This window comes from Geospiza fortis, unplaced genomic scaffold (assembly GCF_000277835.1).
Source record: "Geospiza fortis unplaced genomic scaffold, GeoFor_1.0 scaffold37, whole genome shotgun sequence".
Lineage (NCBI taxonomy): Eukaryota > Metazoa > Chordata > Aves > Passeriformes > Thraupidae > Geospiza > Geospiza fortis.
This window is the reverse complement of record NW_005054449.1, coordinates 766,118-780,948: the sequence shown is the minus strand read 5'-3', so window position 1 is coordinate 780,948 and position 14,831 is coordinate 766,118. Positions and strand designations below refer to the sequence as shown.

Below are 14,831 nucleotides of genomic sequence, written 5' to 3'. Positions count from 1 at the left end.
TGGAAATTCTGCAGCCACTTCTCAGAAAACCATGAGAGAATTATTCTGACATATGTTTCCATCTCCTGCTTTTTGCATTTTCCCCTCTTGTGTTTCTTTTTCTTTGACCTAAAACAAACTTCTCCATGCTTACAATTCTCACTATTCCAAAGAAATTTCACTGGAGTGTTGGATTTTCCCCATGCAGTGGAATGCTGTGATCCCAGTTAAATCCCAGTCTCCTTCCAGCAGTGTCCATGCTAAATGTTTTTATTATTTAAATTATTATATATTATTATTTATTAGCAGTGTTTTGTGTTAAATTGTACCTCAGGGAGGGTCCTTCTCCTGGGCCCTCAGGAAATCAGGGACCAGGTGCTGTGGGATCATCATGAAAGGGGGAGCAGCACCTCAGCAAAGCACAGAGAACTCCAAAAACATCCCAGAGCTCTTTATTTTTTTCTGGACAAACAATTTTATTTTCGGTAATGCGTCTATACACTGTACATTCAGTCACTGTGGTATATAAGCATAGCTATTTTCATACATAATCTCATAAAGTCCTTTATTTTACAATATTATCTGCATCAGGGGGAGGGGATGTGGAAAAGGGGCTGGAAAAGGACTATCAAGGTACACAGCGAAATAGATAAATATGCCAAGCTTTTTTCTTATTTTTTTTTTAAATCAGGCATTTATAAACAAGAAAGCATACATTACTTACATAAAAATAGTTCTAGAATAGTAGAGTAAGTCATAATATTGTCATTAGCAGCAGCATAGGAGAGACCAGGATAACAAAAATGTGCTGAAATGCTATTGGCTATTATAAATGTAAAGATTTATTTTTCTTCAATTGAAAAAATGTCATTTCTGTGAGTTCTTTCAATTAAAAAAAAACAAAACAAAACCAAAAAAAAACAAAACAACAACCAAGCCAACAAAAAAAAACTTCTCTCTAAAACACATGGACTGCTGAGAGGGCAGAATGGAACAAAAACCAACCTTTTGGTAATAAAATACTTTACAGTGAAAATAAGGACAACTAAAATGCAAATGATAGAGAAAAGGTTATAACCCACATTGAAAACTTGCAAAAAGATTTTGTTTTGTTTTTTTCCTAACAGACAGCAAAGGTTCTTCTCAGTTAAAAACACAACTCATAAAACAAGACAACTACCAGGTAAGAAAGAGTTTTGAAAAAGTAAACACCATATACACTTATAATACAACAGTGTAAAATGAAAAAAAGTATTTACATGTTGAATTTACTTTTAATGTTTTTTTTTACATTGGCTAGTTCTGTTTGAAAAGCAGAATATTATGTATAGAGTTAGCTGCTCCATAGATATGAATGTTATTGCTGTTGGTTTTTTTTTTCCCTTCGTTAAGTCTTCGTTCAGTAATAGAAACAAGGAGTAATTAAACTGAATATACAAGTAGTAATATATTGGTAGGTACAGGGAGAGTCAACAGCCTGTATGAAACACCTCTTCTCCCTTGGAACTTCTTAAAGGAAACTAAAGCACAGAAGATGGGGGGATGGAGGGGCAGCCCCTCTCCCTGGGAATGCAGCAGGGAGTGGGGGCTGCAGGAAGGAAGGAAGGAAGGAATTCCATGGACCAGGCTCTCACAGCTTTACTGAGGTGTTGCAGGCACAGGAATGACCCCAGAGCTCCGAGCACCTTCACACGGGGGGGCTGCTCTGCAGAGCCCCCTGGTGAGAATCGGCCCCTGGGGCTGGGACAGACACTGCTGATGGCTCTGAATTCCAAATCAATCCCACACTCTGCAGAAATAACTCACCTGCTCTGCAGAGTGAACTCTGATTGTTAAACATGGCCAGGAAATGCCCAGTGCTTAAAGCCAGCCCTGCCAAGCCCCTCCTGGGCAGTGGCTGCTGCTGGAGAATGTTTGTTCCTGCTCTTCTTGCACCTTGTTTCTCTTCATGATTTTAAATATTAATTGATAGAAATGGCTTTTCACTCCCAAGGAGCAAATCCTGGGGAGTTTTGGGGTGAGTTCACTGCAGGTATGGCCCTGCATGGAGTGCTGGGAGTGGGGCAGAGGAAAGCCCCAGCTGTAATTCTGCTTTGGACACTCTGTGCTGCCCTGGGACCCTTCACCTGTGCAGCACAGTGAGGCTGCTTGGTGCTGATTGAATATTTTACTGTTCTGCTCTTTTCCTTTGAAAATCCTGCAGATTTCCTCCTTCAGAAGTGTGGGAGCCTCATGCCCAGTGAGTGAGTGCATTTCCCTGGACACAAAGGAAAACTCATGATGTGCTCCGATGAGTGGCTTTTCTTGGGAGACAACAGCTGGACGTGGACATGTTGCTATTTTTTGGGGGGTTATAAAGGGAGAGAAACCATCATAGATCAGGGGGAAAAACCCAAAAAAGCAAAATTTCCAAAGCCAGGCTTCCATAAGCCGCCACAGGAGCGGGGTCTGTTCTCTGTGTGGTTCCCAACACGGCAGTAAAGCAGAGCACAAGAGACTTGAAATGCACACAAATGATCAGCTACAGCTACAGTTGTTTAGTTTCCCTTGAAGAAATAAGTGGATAATACAGATCTGGAAATCATAAGGCTGAGAACATTTTTCTGCATACTGCATAACAAAAGAACCCCTTTACATAAGACAGTAATAATGCCCATTAATGACTATATGGCAGAGTTTAATCCATGCATATGATTTAATAATCGCAGAAAAAAAAACATACAAAGAAAATAAAACCCCACATTAAAAAAACAAAAACAAAACCTGCTCAAGCATAATCAAAATTCCTTTTGCATTGCACTTTAGAAGGAGAGCTGCACCTAGAGCCAGTCTCCAGTATCCCAAACACACAAGGGCCAACCCCTGTATCCACAGACAGGTTCAGGTCATTGACTTGGTGTGACTGTTTCTTGCTCCCAACAGTTTTACATTGTCCCAGTAATTCCACTCCTTTCATATTTCTTCTTTTTTGTACCTAAAACATATATATGAACTTCTTTGTTAATGCTCACAGTTACTATAATGGTTACTATAATGGTTTCAAGCAAACAGCTCTTGTTTAAAAAAAAAAATCTCTCTAATGTACTGTAAGTAAATACCATAATTTTAGGATTGGAAGCCGCTTTCTGTCTACTGGGAAATAATTTTGAAGCTTACATAGTTTGCATTAATGTCCAAAAGCAAATAAAGATTACTGGAAATATGTTTCTTCTTTTAGAATAACTCTGGGTATGATGATGCATAGGGGGTTCTCTTTTTTTTTTCCTTTTTTCTTTTTTTTTATTATTATTCTTTAAGGTAAAAAAGTGTCAGCATTGCCTAGAGAAGATGCTGAGAGGAAAAATGAGCTGGAAGGCACATCTGCAGCCCCAGATCACATTTTCACTTGCTTGAGCGTGTCAGAGGTGAGTGTTTATGGGTGAAAATTAATTTTCTCCTGATCAGTAAAGCACCAGCTTTATTTGTTAAGCACTTTTGGGAGCATCTCTGCTGCTCCCCAGCTTGGGTCATACACAGCCACAAAACCAGGTTCTAACTGAACCAGCAGCACAGGGGGAATTCCTGCTCTGGGGACTCTGGACCTGCTGGATCCTCCTTTGCTTACACGGATGCTGATGGGAGGTGTCAGTGGTGGCAGATTGGGTTCATGGTTTGCACAGCTGTTAGGGCAGAATCTCAAATGCTTGACATGTACATCTTAGAAACAGGGAATAAAATGCAGAGTAAGATTCTGAAAAAGTGCAGGTTTAAAAAAAAATATATATAAAAAAACCTCAGCACTACCCCCAAGGCAGTGATGGTTTGCTGCATTGTATCCCGGGGCTGCGGCTTGGATCCCAAAATTAAAGTAATTTCTCTTTTTAAAAACAAAAAAGTTTTTTAAAAAAAGATGTAGGCTTATTCACAGCAGCAAAAATGTTGGTTTTCTGTTCTGTAGTATCCGACACTGCAACGTTGGACTCTCCTTGGGCACAGAAATCCTGACTGACAGTTCGGAATGGAAGCAGGGAAATACTGAATTCATGGTAAGATGGTGCAACAAGATGAGTTTTCCAGAAAACTGAAAGCTGAAGATTTCAGAATGACTTCAACACACAGATGTCTCTGCTTTGTTCCTCTACCAACTGATCATCCATTTCCTTCCTTTCTTCCTTTCTCTCTTTCTTTTCCCAAGGCTGACATGCTCCTGGGTGAAGTCTCTGAACACAGCGGGGTCTGTGGGGCTGGGCTGGGGCTCTCAACCCAACCCCTTCTGCTCCCCTCATCCCCTGCACACTCCTGCAGCTTCCCTTCTGCCTGTGTCCAGGGCAGGAAATGGACATAATTCATTCTAAGGAAAAAAATCAACTTGGAAAAGCTCTCTGAACTTCTCCTACACCCACGTGACGGGATGGAACCGCGATGGCTTCTGAGATGGCTGGAAAACTGCTCCTGACATGGATGGCATCATCACCAAGAGGGGCTTCTGCACAAAGAATCCCAAAGCCTATAAAGTCATTAAAAATTGTGCATCGAAGGTTTTTTATTTTTTGTCTTTTTTTTTTTGTTTTGCTTTTAAAGGTTCATTATAAAAATCTTGTTAATTTTTTTTTTTAATACCAAGTCTGTGTAATGAATTCTTTTAAATAGCTTATAAGAAAAGTCGGTTTGTTTTGAAATTCCAAAATGTTCCAACAGGCAGGAGAACACAAAGCCACTGCCTTGCTCACCTTGGACTCCGGGTTTAGCTGGACCACACTGCTTTGCTTAGAGTTTGCCAGTAGAAAATTTGCTGTGGACTTAAAAGTATTTTGTTTACAAACACTTTGTGTTTTCTAGGCACAGTAAGATGTTGTGCTATATGGATTGGGAAAAAAAAAGAGGCGGAATTCAGTGCTTCTGTTCTAGAGAGTAACAACATTTGCCTTCCAGCTACTGAGAATCCATATTCCTAAAGTGTGTGCCAGGACACCACTACTCACACGTGCACTCCCAGTCCCACTCTCTCCCTCCCTGTGCTGGGGGATGAGGGGTCAGTTCTCCATGGGGCTCGAGGTGCTCTCACTGCTGGGCTGGCTGCTGGCTTTAGGCCACAGTTGTTCCTGAAGTTCCTTGACCACCTTCTCCAGGTGCTCCCGGGCCTCCCGCTCGTGCAGGAGGTCGGCGCGCAGCTGCTCCCGGTCGGCCTCGGCATGCTGCAGCTTCACCTGCAGGTCCTCGATCTGTGGGACAGACAGACAGGGCTGTGGGACAGAGCCTGGGCCTCCCACAGACCTTGCACAGGGCCAGGGGAGCAAACAATGTCTATTCCAGGCATAGGATTATCAAGATTGAGGAAGGAATTCCCTGTTCCTTTTTTCCATACACTGCTGCAGTACAGTGCCTGCTTAGCTTTGGAGTCATTCCCAGTGACTCCAGCTCCAGAAAGGAAGGTTAAGAAACACTTCAAGATTTCCTTAGTGCCACAGAATCTGGTCACTTCTTCAAATCAAGCATGGCTGTTATTTCTTTAGGCAGTGACAGCAGCTCAGCAAAGCAAACCCCAGGTGTTGGCACAGGGGATTCACTTTCAGCTCTTTTACAACAATTGTTAATGGAAGTGACCAGAAAGGGCTTTGGGTGCTGATGGGCCAGGCCTCCCCAGCTATGGATTAAAGCCCTGCAGTGTCCCCACTCTGCTCCCAGCAGCACCTGCAGCTGCCCTTGGCCTCCCTGACCTCCCTGTTTGGTACTTTTTGACAGAAAAGGCAGAGAAAACCCCCAGGACCGGAAGGTGCAAATACCAGAAACAGCGCCCAGCGAGAAAGGAAATGTCAGCAGTCAGCAAAGATTGCCATTTAACAAGGAAGGGAAACCTCCAATGTTTTGGGCTAAAATGCAGGTAAACCTCCCCCATCCATGTTTGGATTTCACTATCAAGGTAAGCAAAGGGAAGGTATAAACCACAGCTCCTCAATGGGCATTAAGCATGTAATACTTTAAGCCTACACAGAGGCATTTCCACCCTGGCCTGATGCTGTTTCTGTCAGACTGAGCCTGTCTAGAGAACTGCGGTTTCCTCAAAAATAATATGTGACCAACTTCCTCTTGCACCCCAAGCTGTAGCTACAAGGGTGTATAAAGCTTTATTTTAAATTTTCTCAAGACTTGTTCTTAAGTTAAAATGACATCATATAAAATTCAGCCCTGGGAGTGAGTTACTCACAGGAGTTTTGTTACCAGCTGTGCCAGGCACAAAACAAGAGCTGCCACGTGCCCTTTGCCCAGGGACAGGGGGCTCAGGGGTGGCTGTGACAGGGGGCTGCTGCAGGGGACACTGCCAACCTGCCAGGCCTGGCCTCAGAAAAGAGGAATAATTGGCTGCTTGAAGTTCTTTTTGAGGTGATTTTTAGCCTTTAAACTTAAAGGAGGGAATGCATTAAGAGACTGAAAATGCCCAGTGTCACAGAGTCACCCCCAGGCCCAGCCCAGGCCGTGTTCAGCTGCCCTGGTGCTGCTCCCCAGGGCCCTGGGGGGAACGCCCAGCGCAGCAGCCCCAGGGAGGCTCTGTTTAGTCTGGACACCCCTTATCAGTGAGACATCCTGTGATGCCGAGAGGAAGCCCCACATCATTTCCTGCTCCTGGCCAGACGTGTCTCAGCGGGAGCAGGCGGCCACTCCCCTTCCCCTTATCAGAGCCCTGGAGATTGTGAGCTTGGCTTCTGCTCTTCCCCTCCTCCCTTAAAGCCACCACGCCAGGGCCCTGCAGCTCCCACCTCCAGGAGCACCTGTGTCTCACCACAGGCTCCCTCTGCCACGAGCTTTACAGGGCTGTGTTAAACTATGTAAAGTATTTGAAGTACATATAAATGCACACAAATTAAAGTTTGTTAAACAGAAGCTTTTGAGGACTATGTTTGAGGGAGCTAAAGGGGCACCTCTGTGGCAGGTGCATGGAATGAGGTTAAATTCAGGCCCCATTTTTTGCTCTCCTGCCCTCTGCTGATGCCTGTCCCAGCTCAGGAGCCTGGCCGGGGGCAGCAGGAGGGAGCTGAGGAGCTGCTCCAGCCCTGCAGGGCCTCACCTGTGCTGAGTACTTGGCGCGGAGCCTGCCGGCCTCGCAGCCCTTGTCACACACGCGGATCTGCCGCGCCTGCTCCAGCTCCCGCTTCAGCCGGATCCGCGACTCGTTCGCCTCCTTCATCTTCTTCTCGTTCTCGGCCCGCAGGCGCTCGATCTCCTTCCGCAGGTTGCGCTTGGCCTCTGTTGCTTCCCTCAGCTTCTCCTTCTTGGCCACTCTGAGGAACTCCAGCTCCTGGGACACAGAGGCAGGTGAGGAGTGAGTGCGAGGGAAGCCATCCAAACCACATTCCCACCTCCTGCTGCTTGTGACCGAGGCTAAACCCCACTCTGAACTCTGCACGAGCCCTTCTCCTTTAAATCCTGTGGAGTTCCTGCACTCCAGCTACCCTGAAGCCCAGGATAACAAAAAGCTCAGCGCTACAGCCCCATTTTGCTTTGTCAAGCAGAATAGCTGCGACCATCTGGGCCTGAATAAAGATGAACTGCAGTTGGAGAGAGCTCCAGCACCAGCTCCACGTTCCAAACCACCCGACTGCAGTGCCTGGGCTGGAGCTGAAGGCTCTGAAGATGCACAACGTGGAAAGTGCAGTTCTGAGTGTCCTTTGTGTACAGCAAAGCTCAACAGGACATCAGAAATCAGCTCCATTTTATCAAGCTCCCCTCAAAAACCCACTCAAGGCAAGGACAGAACACAAACTCTGTCTTTTCTAGCTCTGGGGTGCTGTAGGTGACTGGGGTGAGCCCCAAGACTCCTGACAACCAGCTCAGGGACTACTCTGTCACAAGAGCTGGGAATCTCTAGGCTAAAACCTGAAGCTGAATGGAAACCACATTTTGCTCTGGGAACTGCCACTCCCCCTGTCCAGGCTGGGAGCTGCTGCCTTGGAATCTCAAATGCATGAGGGAACCATTAACTGAAGTGATAATGATAAGGAACCTTCAAGGTACAAAGGAAGAAACCCCACAGTTGTTAAAATACATGTTCACAGCAAGCACAGAGATGTGGCTCACGTTTCCTAAATGGTTAAATCAGAAACTAAAGATCTATTTTTTCCCCCAGAAGCAGCATTTCCTCCCTGTCCGAGTCAAACCCTCCAGCCCTGGTTGCTGTGAAGTTGCACTGCAGGGTCATGGGAAATTCACTCTTTTGACAATCTCACTTCCCAGCCAGGCTGGAAGTTAGCTTGGCCATACCTCTAGAAATACACAGACAGCCCCTGGAAGTACCTACAACCCCTGGAAATACACACACAACCTCTGGAAATACACACACACACACACATCTTATGCATAAATGTTTACTTAAATAAAGCACAGATTTACTGGAACACAAAGCAAATAATCAATTTGCCCAGGGTAACTAAAAAAGAGAGCATCACTGCAGGTTTTGTGTCTCAAACCAGGCCCTTATTTACTCCATCCCATGGATTCCAGCCCCAGCTTGGGAACAGCTCCACACCAAATATTCAAAGAGGACACACAAATCTTCCACGCTGGCTCCCCCTTCTATTTCTCTGCACTCCTTTACCCCAGCTCAAATAAAAGGCAGCTCCCCCATCACTGAGCTCAGGCCTGCCCTGCAGCCCTGCCTGACCATGGACACACTGATGGATCCAGGAATTCCAGAAATAAGGAGCTGCTTCCCTGCCTGAAGCTCAGCAGTGTGGCCAGTGGGATGCCTGACAAAGCCCTTACTTCAGCTGTGGCCGTGTCCCAGGAACACCCTCCCTCACAGAGCCTTTAAAACTCCAGCTAAAGCCTCCAGAAATGTTTCCTGTTCAGTGAAATGAAAACAAAATAAACTCTGCTGGAGTAGAAGATTTTTTCAGTAATGAAAAGATGTTGATTTTGGTAACCATGGATTTATAACCCAAGGAAAAACAGGTGGCAAGCTTAAAAACATAAGACTGGTTCCTGTGCTTTGGTTTCCCAGCTGGATTTCCAAACAGAGCCCCAGCAAAGGCTGTTGCTATTTGGGAAAAATGAGGCAATTCCTTTTTCAGAGCTCCCTGCTGGGCTGTACCTGGCAGGGCAGGGCAGGGCAGGCTCACCTGGTGCAGGCTGCGCTTGGCCTGCAGGGCCGCGTTCAGCTTCTCCTCCTGCTTCACCCTCATCTTCACCACCTCGTGCAGGAACTTCTCTTTGGCTTCTTTTGTGTCCAGGCCACTGTCCAGGGCCTGCCTGAGGTGCTCCAGCTCAGCCTCCAGCCCGCTGCTGTGGGGGTCAGGGTGTGCAGCCACCTCGTAGGAGCTGTTGACGGGGGCTGGGGGCTGCATCCCAGGGGAGCTCATGTCCTTGGCAGAGCTGGAGGAGGTGAAGGATGGGGAGGAGAGCGAGGATAAGGAGGAGGTGACTGGAAAAAAGGAACATTGAAAATTAATTTTAAAATGTCAATAATTAAGACATAATTATATACAGCTCGTATATATATTATACAGCTCCAAATGTGCTGAGGCCCTTTTGTACAGAGACACTTGATAATCAATTTTAAATAGGAAAGGAAATTAAAAACCTACTCATTTTATACTTTGATACTTGAAAAATGATGAAAATGCAACCTTGACTTAAGGGACTGAGTTCAATTTGTGTGAACTGTGACTGTGCAACTCATGTCACAAAGGTACCATGGAGGCACTGGGCTTCCACAACTCCATTTAAACCCCACCGAAACTGCACAGGAACCCCTGCAAAAACCCCAGCCCAAATAAAGGCAGCCACAAGTGTCACTTACATTCTTCCCTGGTTTCTACTTCAATCTCTGCTTCTGACTCCTTGTCCTCCTCGGGGGCCGTGCTGGCCGCGGTGGTGGCCGTGGTGGCGGCGGCCTCGGGGACAGCCGAGTGCTCTGGGCCGTGTTTCCTCTTCCTGGGCTGCCCTGAGCCCAGGGCCTCGCTGCCCCGGGACACCACCGTGGCACAGGGGGGGTTGCTCACCATCTTCTGCTGGGCTGGAGGGGCCAGGGCCACGTTGGGGGCCACGGCGCTCTCAAAGCTCTTGTAGGAGTAAAAGCTGGTTTGGGAGGGGGGGCAGAAGGAGGAGAAAATGGTCACAATCCTGGCTTTGGAGAGCTTCCCACTCCAGAGTTACACTGCAGACACCCACAGTGAATCCCACTGATTTCCACCAGCTGAGAACCTGCCCATGGCACTGTTCAGTGTTCTGCCCTCTTAAACCCAGGGATCCCATCCCAAAGGCCACATGTCCTAAGAGCACCAAGGAGACGAGACCTCCCAGAGCCTAAAAGGCCTAAAGCTGTTTCCTCTGCTCCTCATGGCACTGTTGTTTTAACCAAGTGCACAGCTTCTACGAAACTTGTTCATAAGGGCAGCACAACATGTTCTCCATAATATTCCCTAAAAACACCTGGTCACTTAAGTCAAACTTTCCAAAGAAATCATCACCCTCAGGCAGAAACCTGGCTCGGAGCTTTTTCAGGCTGCACAGCTCCAGTCTGGCACAGGGATGTCGAACTGCCCTGACACTCTCTGCTCTCAGTGGGACGCCAAGGTCCCACCTGCTGTGGGTGACTCACTCAGGGCTGCTCCTCTGCAAGAGCAGAGCCTGGTCAGTGTCTGGACAGGTCTGACAGGCTGAGGAGCCAGGACCCCCCAGGGCCAGGGCACACAGAGGGGTTGGGGAAATCTCTGCTGCCCTTCGGCCTCCCTGGCACGGTGGGAGGGGAGAGGATGGAGCTGGGCTGGGACAGGAGCTGCTACCACGGACAGGGGCCTGGCAGGGGCTGCACCTCCCTGAGCCCTGCCCAGGACCTTCAGTGACTGCACCCCCAGGTGACCACCCCTTCTCAGCAGCCTCCACCTGACACTTTCATGGCAGGTGCCACCTTTAACCCCTTCACACACAAACCAGCAACACTTTTTGTGTTTCCTTCCTGCAAACGCTCTGAGTGAGCACAGGGACAAAGCCGGGGGCAGCTGGCACGCCCTGTGCCTGTCCCTGTGTCCTTACCTGTCCCGGATGAGGGCGGGCAGGTGGCTGGAGAGCTCCTTCTCGCCGGCTGACACCGCGGGGGACCAGGGCCGGAAGGCGGAGAGGCGCTGCCGGGGGTGCACACAGCCGATGCTCTGGGGACAGGCAGGACATGAGTGACCCCAATAACCTCTGAAAGCATCAATCCCCCCCAGAGGGGACCTGGGGCTGCCCAGGGCACCCTCAGTCACCCCCACAGCTGCTCCCTATTGGCCATGACCGCCTTGCTCAGGGGTTCTGCTGGCCTTCGTGGGTTTTGCTGGCCAACGAGCTCTGTGTAGTTTGGAGGGATCACAAAGAGCTACAAACTCACACAAAGAGCTACAAACAAATCCTGAGCCTTGCAGGATTCCTGTACCTCAAAGGCACAAGGGAATTCCTTACTTCCCTGGCACAATCCAGGTCAATGAGCACTGGAGGGTGGCAAGGAATCTGGGGGGATTGTGTAGCTTAATCCTAGGAAAAGGATGGAAATGTTACTAATTTAGAAACCCTGAGCATGTTCTTCCCCTCATTTTCTCTTCTGGTCTCAGTAGAGTGATGCTTTGTGCCATTTTGATCTCTCTTGATGACAAAATATTCAACAATCACCTTATTAGATGAACTGGATAAGGACCGTAACCAGCTGGACTGTTTTTCCTTCTCAGAAGAAGCTGGAGATTGGGAAGCAGAGTCATCTATTTTGGGCTTTTTGGAAGCAGGAGGATCTGAAGAGACCTGAAACAAAGGCAGGAAAAATCAAAGTCAGATTCCTCATTTTACAATCAGCTTAGAAACAAGTTATAAAGCAAAAGCAAATTTTGTTATTTAGAAGGAAGAAATTCTGGGTGTTTTTCTTCTTTTCTCAAATGTAAGGCCAAACAAAGGAGTGCAAACAAGGGGCAGACACAGACTGTGACATAACACACTTCACTCCTCCATGGGAGACACTCAGGTCAAGTGTGCATGGCACAGGAGAGATGGGCAGTGATCAAAGGGAGACACTCGCTCCAAGCTGAGGAGAACTATCAGCCTTTTATGATTTTTGCATGCAGAAAGGTAAGTTTAATGTGGTTGCTGAACTGGAAAGATTATTTTAAACGAGAACAGAACAGACTTTGTTATTCTGTTTGCAGTGGTTGTTATGCCGATGACTTCACTACCCCACAGCTGCAGTGGATTCTGGGGGTGCTGCCAAGAGCTGCTTTGCCTTTTCCACAAGTGGCTCAGCTTGGCCCATAAATCATCCTCAAGCATAAGAAAGCCCTTTGGCAAGCAAAATCCCTTTCCTTCAACACTGTGAGGGAATAAAATTCCTATAGTCCCAGCGTGGCTTGCAAAAAAATTGGTAACTACTGGTTTAACTGGTGCACTGGGGATACCAGCTGGAAGAGTTGCCAGTACAAACACCTCTCACAGCAGGGAGGGAGAAGGTTCTGGACCTTGTGCTGCATCATGACCAGAAACAATAAAAGAAACATCCCAGCCCTGTTTCTATTCCTTTTGTGTCTTTTTGCAGTTCTGCACTCTCCACCTTTCCCCATTCCCACTCAGCCTGGCTCCCAGAAGGGTGGCAGAGCCACCCTGCAGTCATTAATAATTGCTCATATTTGCATTCGTTTCATCCTTTCACTTCACCGTGATTTTTGTGGGCAAACAAGTCTTGATCCAGGTGTGTCTGGAGAATCTGGGGCTGGCAATATCCTGGGAGCCTGAAATGCTCCAGCCCAGTGACAGAAAGGACCTCATTTGCCAATGTCTTGTGTTCTGAAAATCAGTCCCCTCAAGGCACCTTCAGCTGGGAACTCAGAGGCTCCTTCTCCAGCTGATACTGAACCCTGAGCACTGTGATTTAAATGATTTACCTGAAAAGCACCTGCAGAATTGTCCAACTGCCCTTCTCAGGCCTCCCTACCCAAGCCCATTAAGTGCCCTGATAGGAGAAAGTTACAGCCTCAGTCCATGCAGAGCTGCTGATCCCACAGGAGCAGGGCAGATCATGGTGCAGCCCCTGCCAGCCCAGAGTGCCCAGCAACGTCACCCAGCCAGGCCTGGAGGGCTCAGCACAACATTCCCTGGCACTGGGAGCCTGGGGCAGCTTTCCATCCACAGCAGATGAAGGAAGATGACATGGGAGGGGTGTGGGGGTGTGTGTGCAACCCCCAGGACAAAATTAGCCCATGCCAGTGCCAAATTCCAGCTCCATGGGATTTGCAGCAGATTCTCTGGGCACAGCTTCAGGCTTCCCCAGGGCTGCCTCCTGCCCAGCCAGGGCACGGGCCCTCCCCTCAGACCCAACCAGCAAAAGGCATTGCTGAGCCCTTCTCTAGAAAACACAGCACAATGCATTGGAAAAGGTTCGGTTTTGCTCTGGGAGATGCTGCCTGTGCAGCATCAGTGACAGCATGGGAAAGGCATTTGGCAGGGCCTGCTGATCCCCAGCCCAACCCACCGGGGACGGGGAGCTGTGTGGGGAGGGGACTCAGCCTGCAGGGTGGGGAGGAAGGGGGGCTTGGAATGAAAAAGGCAACAGGTGGCAAGACTCAGCATGGAAGCCGTCCCTCCCCCTGTCCGTCCGTCCGTCCTGAACATTCTGTCCAGGCAGGAACAGGACGGGCCCCAGGCCGGGCCCAGAGCAGCACCCCAGGCACCCCCAGCTCTGGAAATGGGGAGCAGGGACAGCCCTACAAAGGCTGGGGGAGATGTTTCAGCAGAATGATCTTCTTTGCATTTTTAGAGGAATTCTCTCAATCTTTCTCCACCGTCCCCCTTCTTTTGCCTTCAGGTCAGGGCTGACCCCCACGACAGGAGGGGCTGAGCACACCTGGGAAATGCTGCTCCAATTCCCTGCCCAGGAGCTCATCTGGGAACATGGGGTGCACTGGAAACAAGCAGCAAAGGAGAGGTGTGCAGGGGAAACCAGGGCTGTCCTCCCCCAGAGGGATGGGCAGGGGGCACAGAAGAGGTGCTGAGGTTTTTCTGCCCTGAACTCATCTCCCACCCCGGGCACTGCTGGGAACCCAGAGCTGGAGCAGCACCCCAGGGACTCAGGGTGCTGTGAGCGAGGTTTGGGAGCTGCTGTGCTCCCTCCTCCAATCCCTGTCCCACCTGGATTCCATGGATCATTCCATGTTTAAGGCAGAATTGCCTCTTGGCAGATGCTTTAAAAAACCCACCTTGGATTTAGGTTTCAGTTTAACAATGTAAAAATGCACCAATTCCAGTAGTTTCTACTACAGGAAGAGACTCAGATGTGGAACAAGAGAGACACTGAGCACCAAATCTGCTCCCCATGTGACTCAGCCATTACATCCCACTGCAGGACACATTCCAGGCACCAAGATACCCCACTCTGACACTTCCAGCCCAGCCACAGCAGCCAACAAACCTTGGGACTGCTTCAAATGGAGATGATTTGATTTGATTTCATTTTCTCCTCTGTGCCAAATAATGAAACACACACCAAGTTGCAAAAGAAATACTGAAAATCTGATCTAGCTTTTCTGCCATCTTCATAAACGATTTATGAAACACTCAAACAAAAACTCGAGAAGACTGAAATAAATATTTCCTTATTTCCTATTCATTTTTATTTCCATTGGAGGCAATTTAATAATCTGCTGTCAAATGGGCTTTGGCTGGACACAGCCACTTGTTAATAAACATTTTCTCCAATCCACAGATGGAAGAAACTTCAGGATACAAAGTGGGCCCAGAAATGCTTACGTGAAACATTTACTTAAGCTTTGGGACTGTTGGTTTCTGAAGCAAATTTTAGGGGGAAAATAGATACAGAAAGATTTATACAGTCACTAAAAAAAGCTTTCAGAGGTGCATTCCAAAGG

At 48.0% G+C, this 14,831-nt stretch overlaps 1 protein-coding gene across 2 annotated transcripts in view; it reads right to left on the bottom strand.

Moving 5' to 3' along the window:
- Window positions 1-434: 434 nt before the first annotated feature.
- The window catches only part of SKI (SKI proto-oncogene), a 99,849-nt gene continuing 85,452 nt past the window's right edge, over window positions 435-14,831 (bottom strand). Inside the window, exons 2-7 of one of the 2 annotated variants that reach the window (XM_031062515.1) lie at window positions 11,599-11,724; window positions 11,048-11,102; window positions 9,752-9,823; window positions 9,072-9,373; window positions 7,022-7,252; window positions 435-5,180 (exon numbers count right to left, since the gene is read on the bottom strand). In XM_031062515.1, the coding sequence (XP_030918375.1) occupies window positions 4,992-5,180; window positions 7,022-7,252; window positions 9,072-9,373; window positions 9,752-9,823; window positions 11,048-11,102; window positions 11,599-11,724 (975 nt within the window). In that variant the 3' untranslated portion in view covers window positions 435-4,991. Of the gene's footprint in view, window positions 5,181-7,021; window positions 7,253-9,071; window positions 9,374-9,751; window positions 10,030-10,986; window positions 11,103-11,598; window positions 11,725-14,831 lie in introns of both variants that reach the window. The other variant, XM_005427642.2, reaches the window with a different exon arrangement.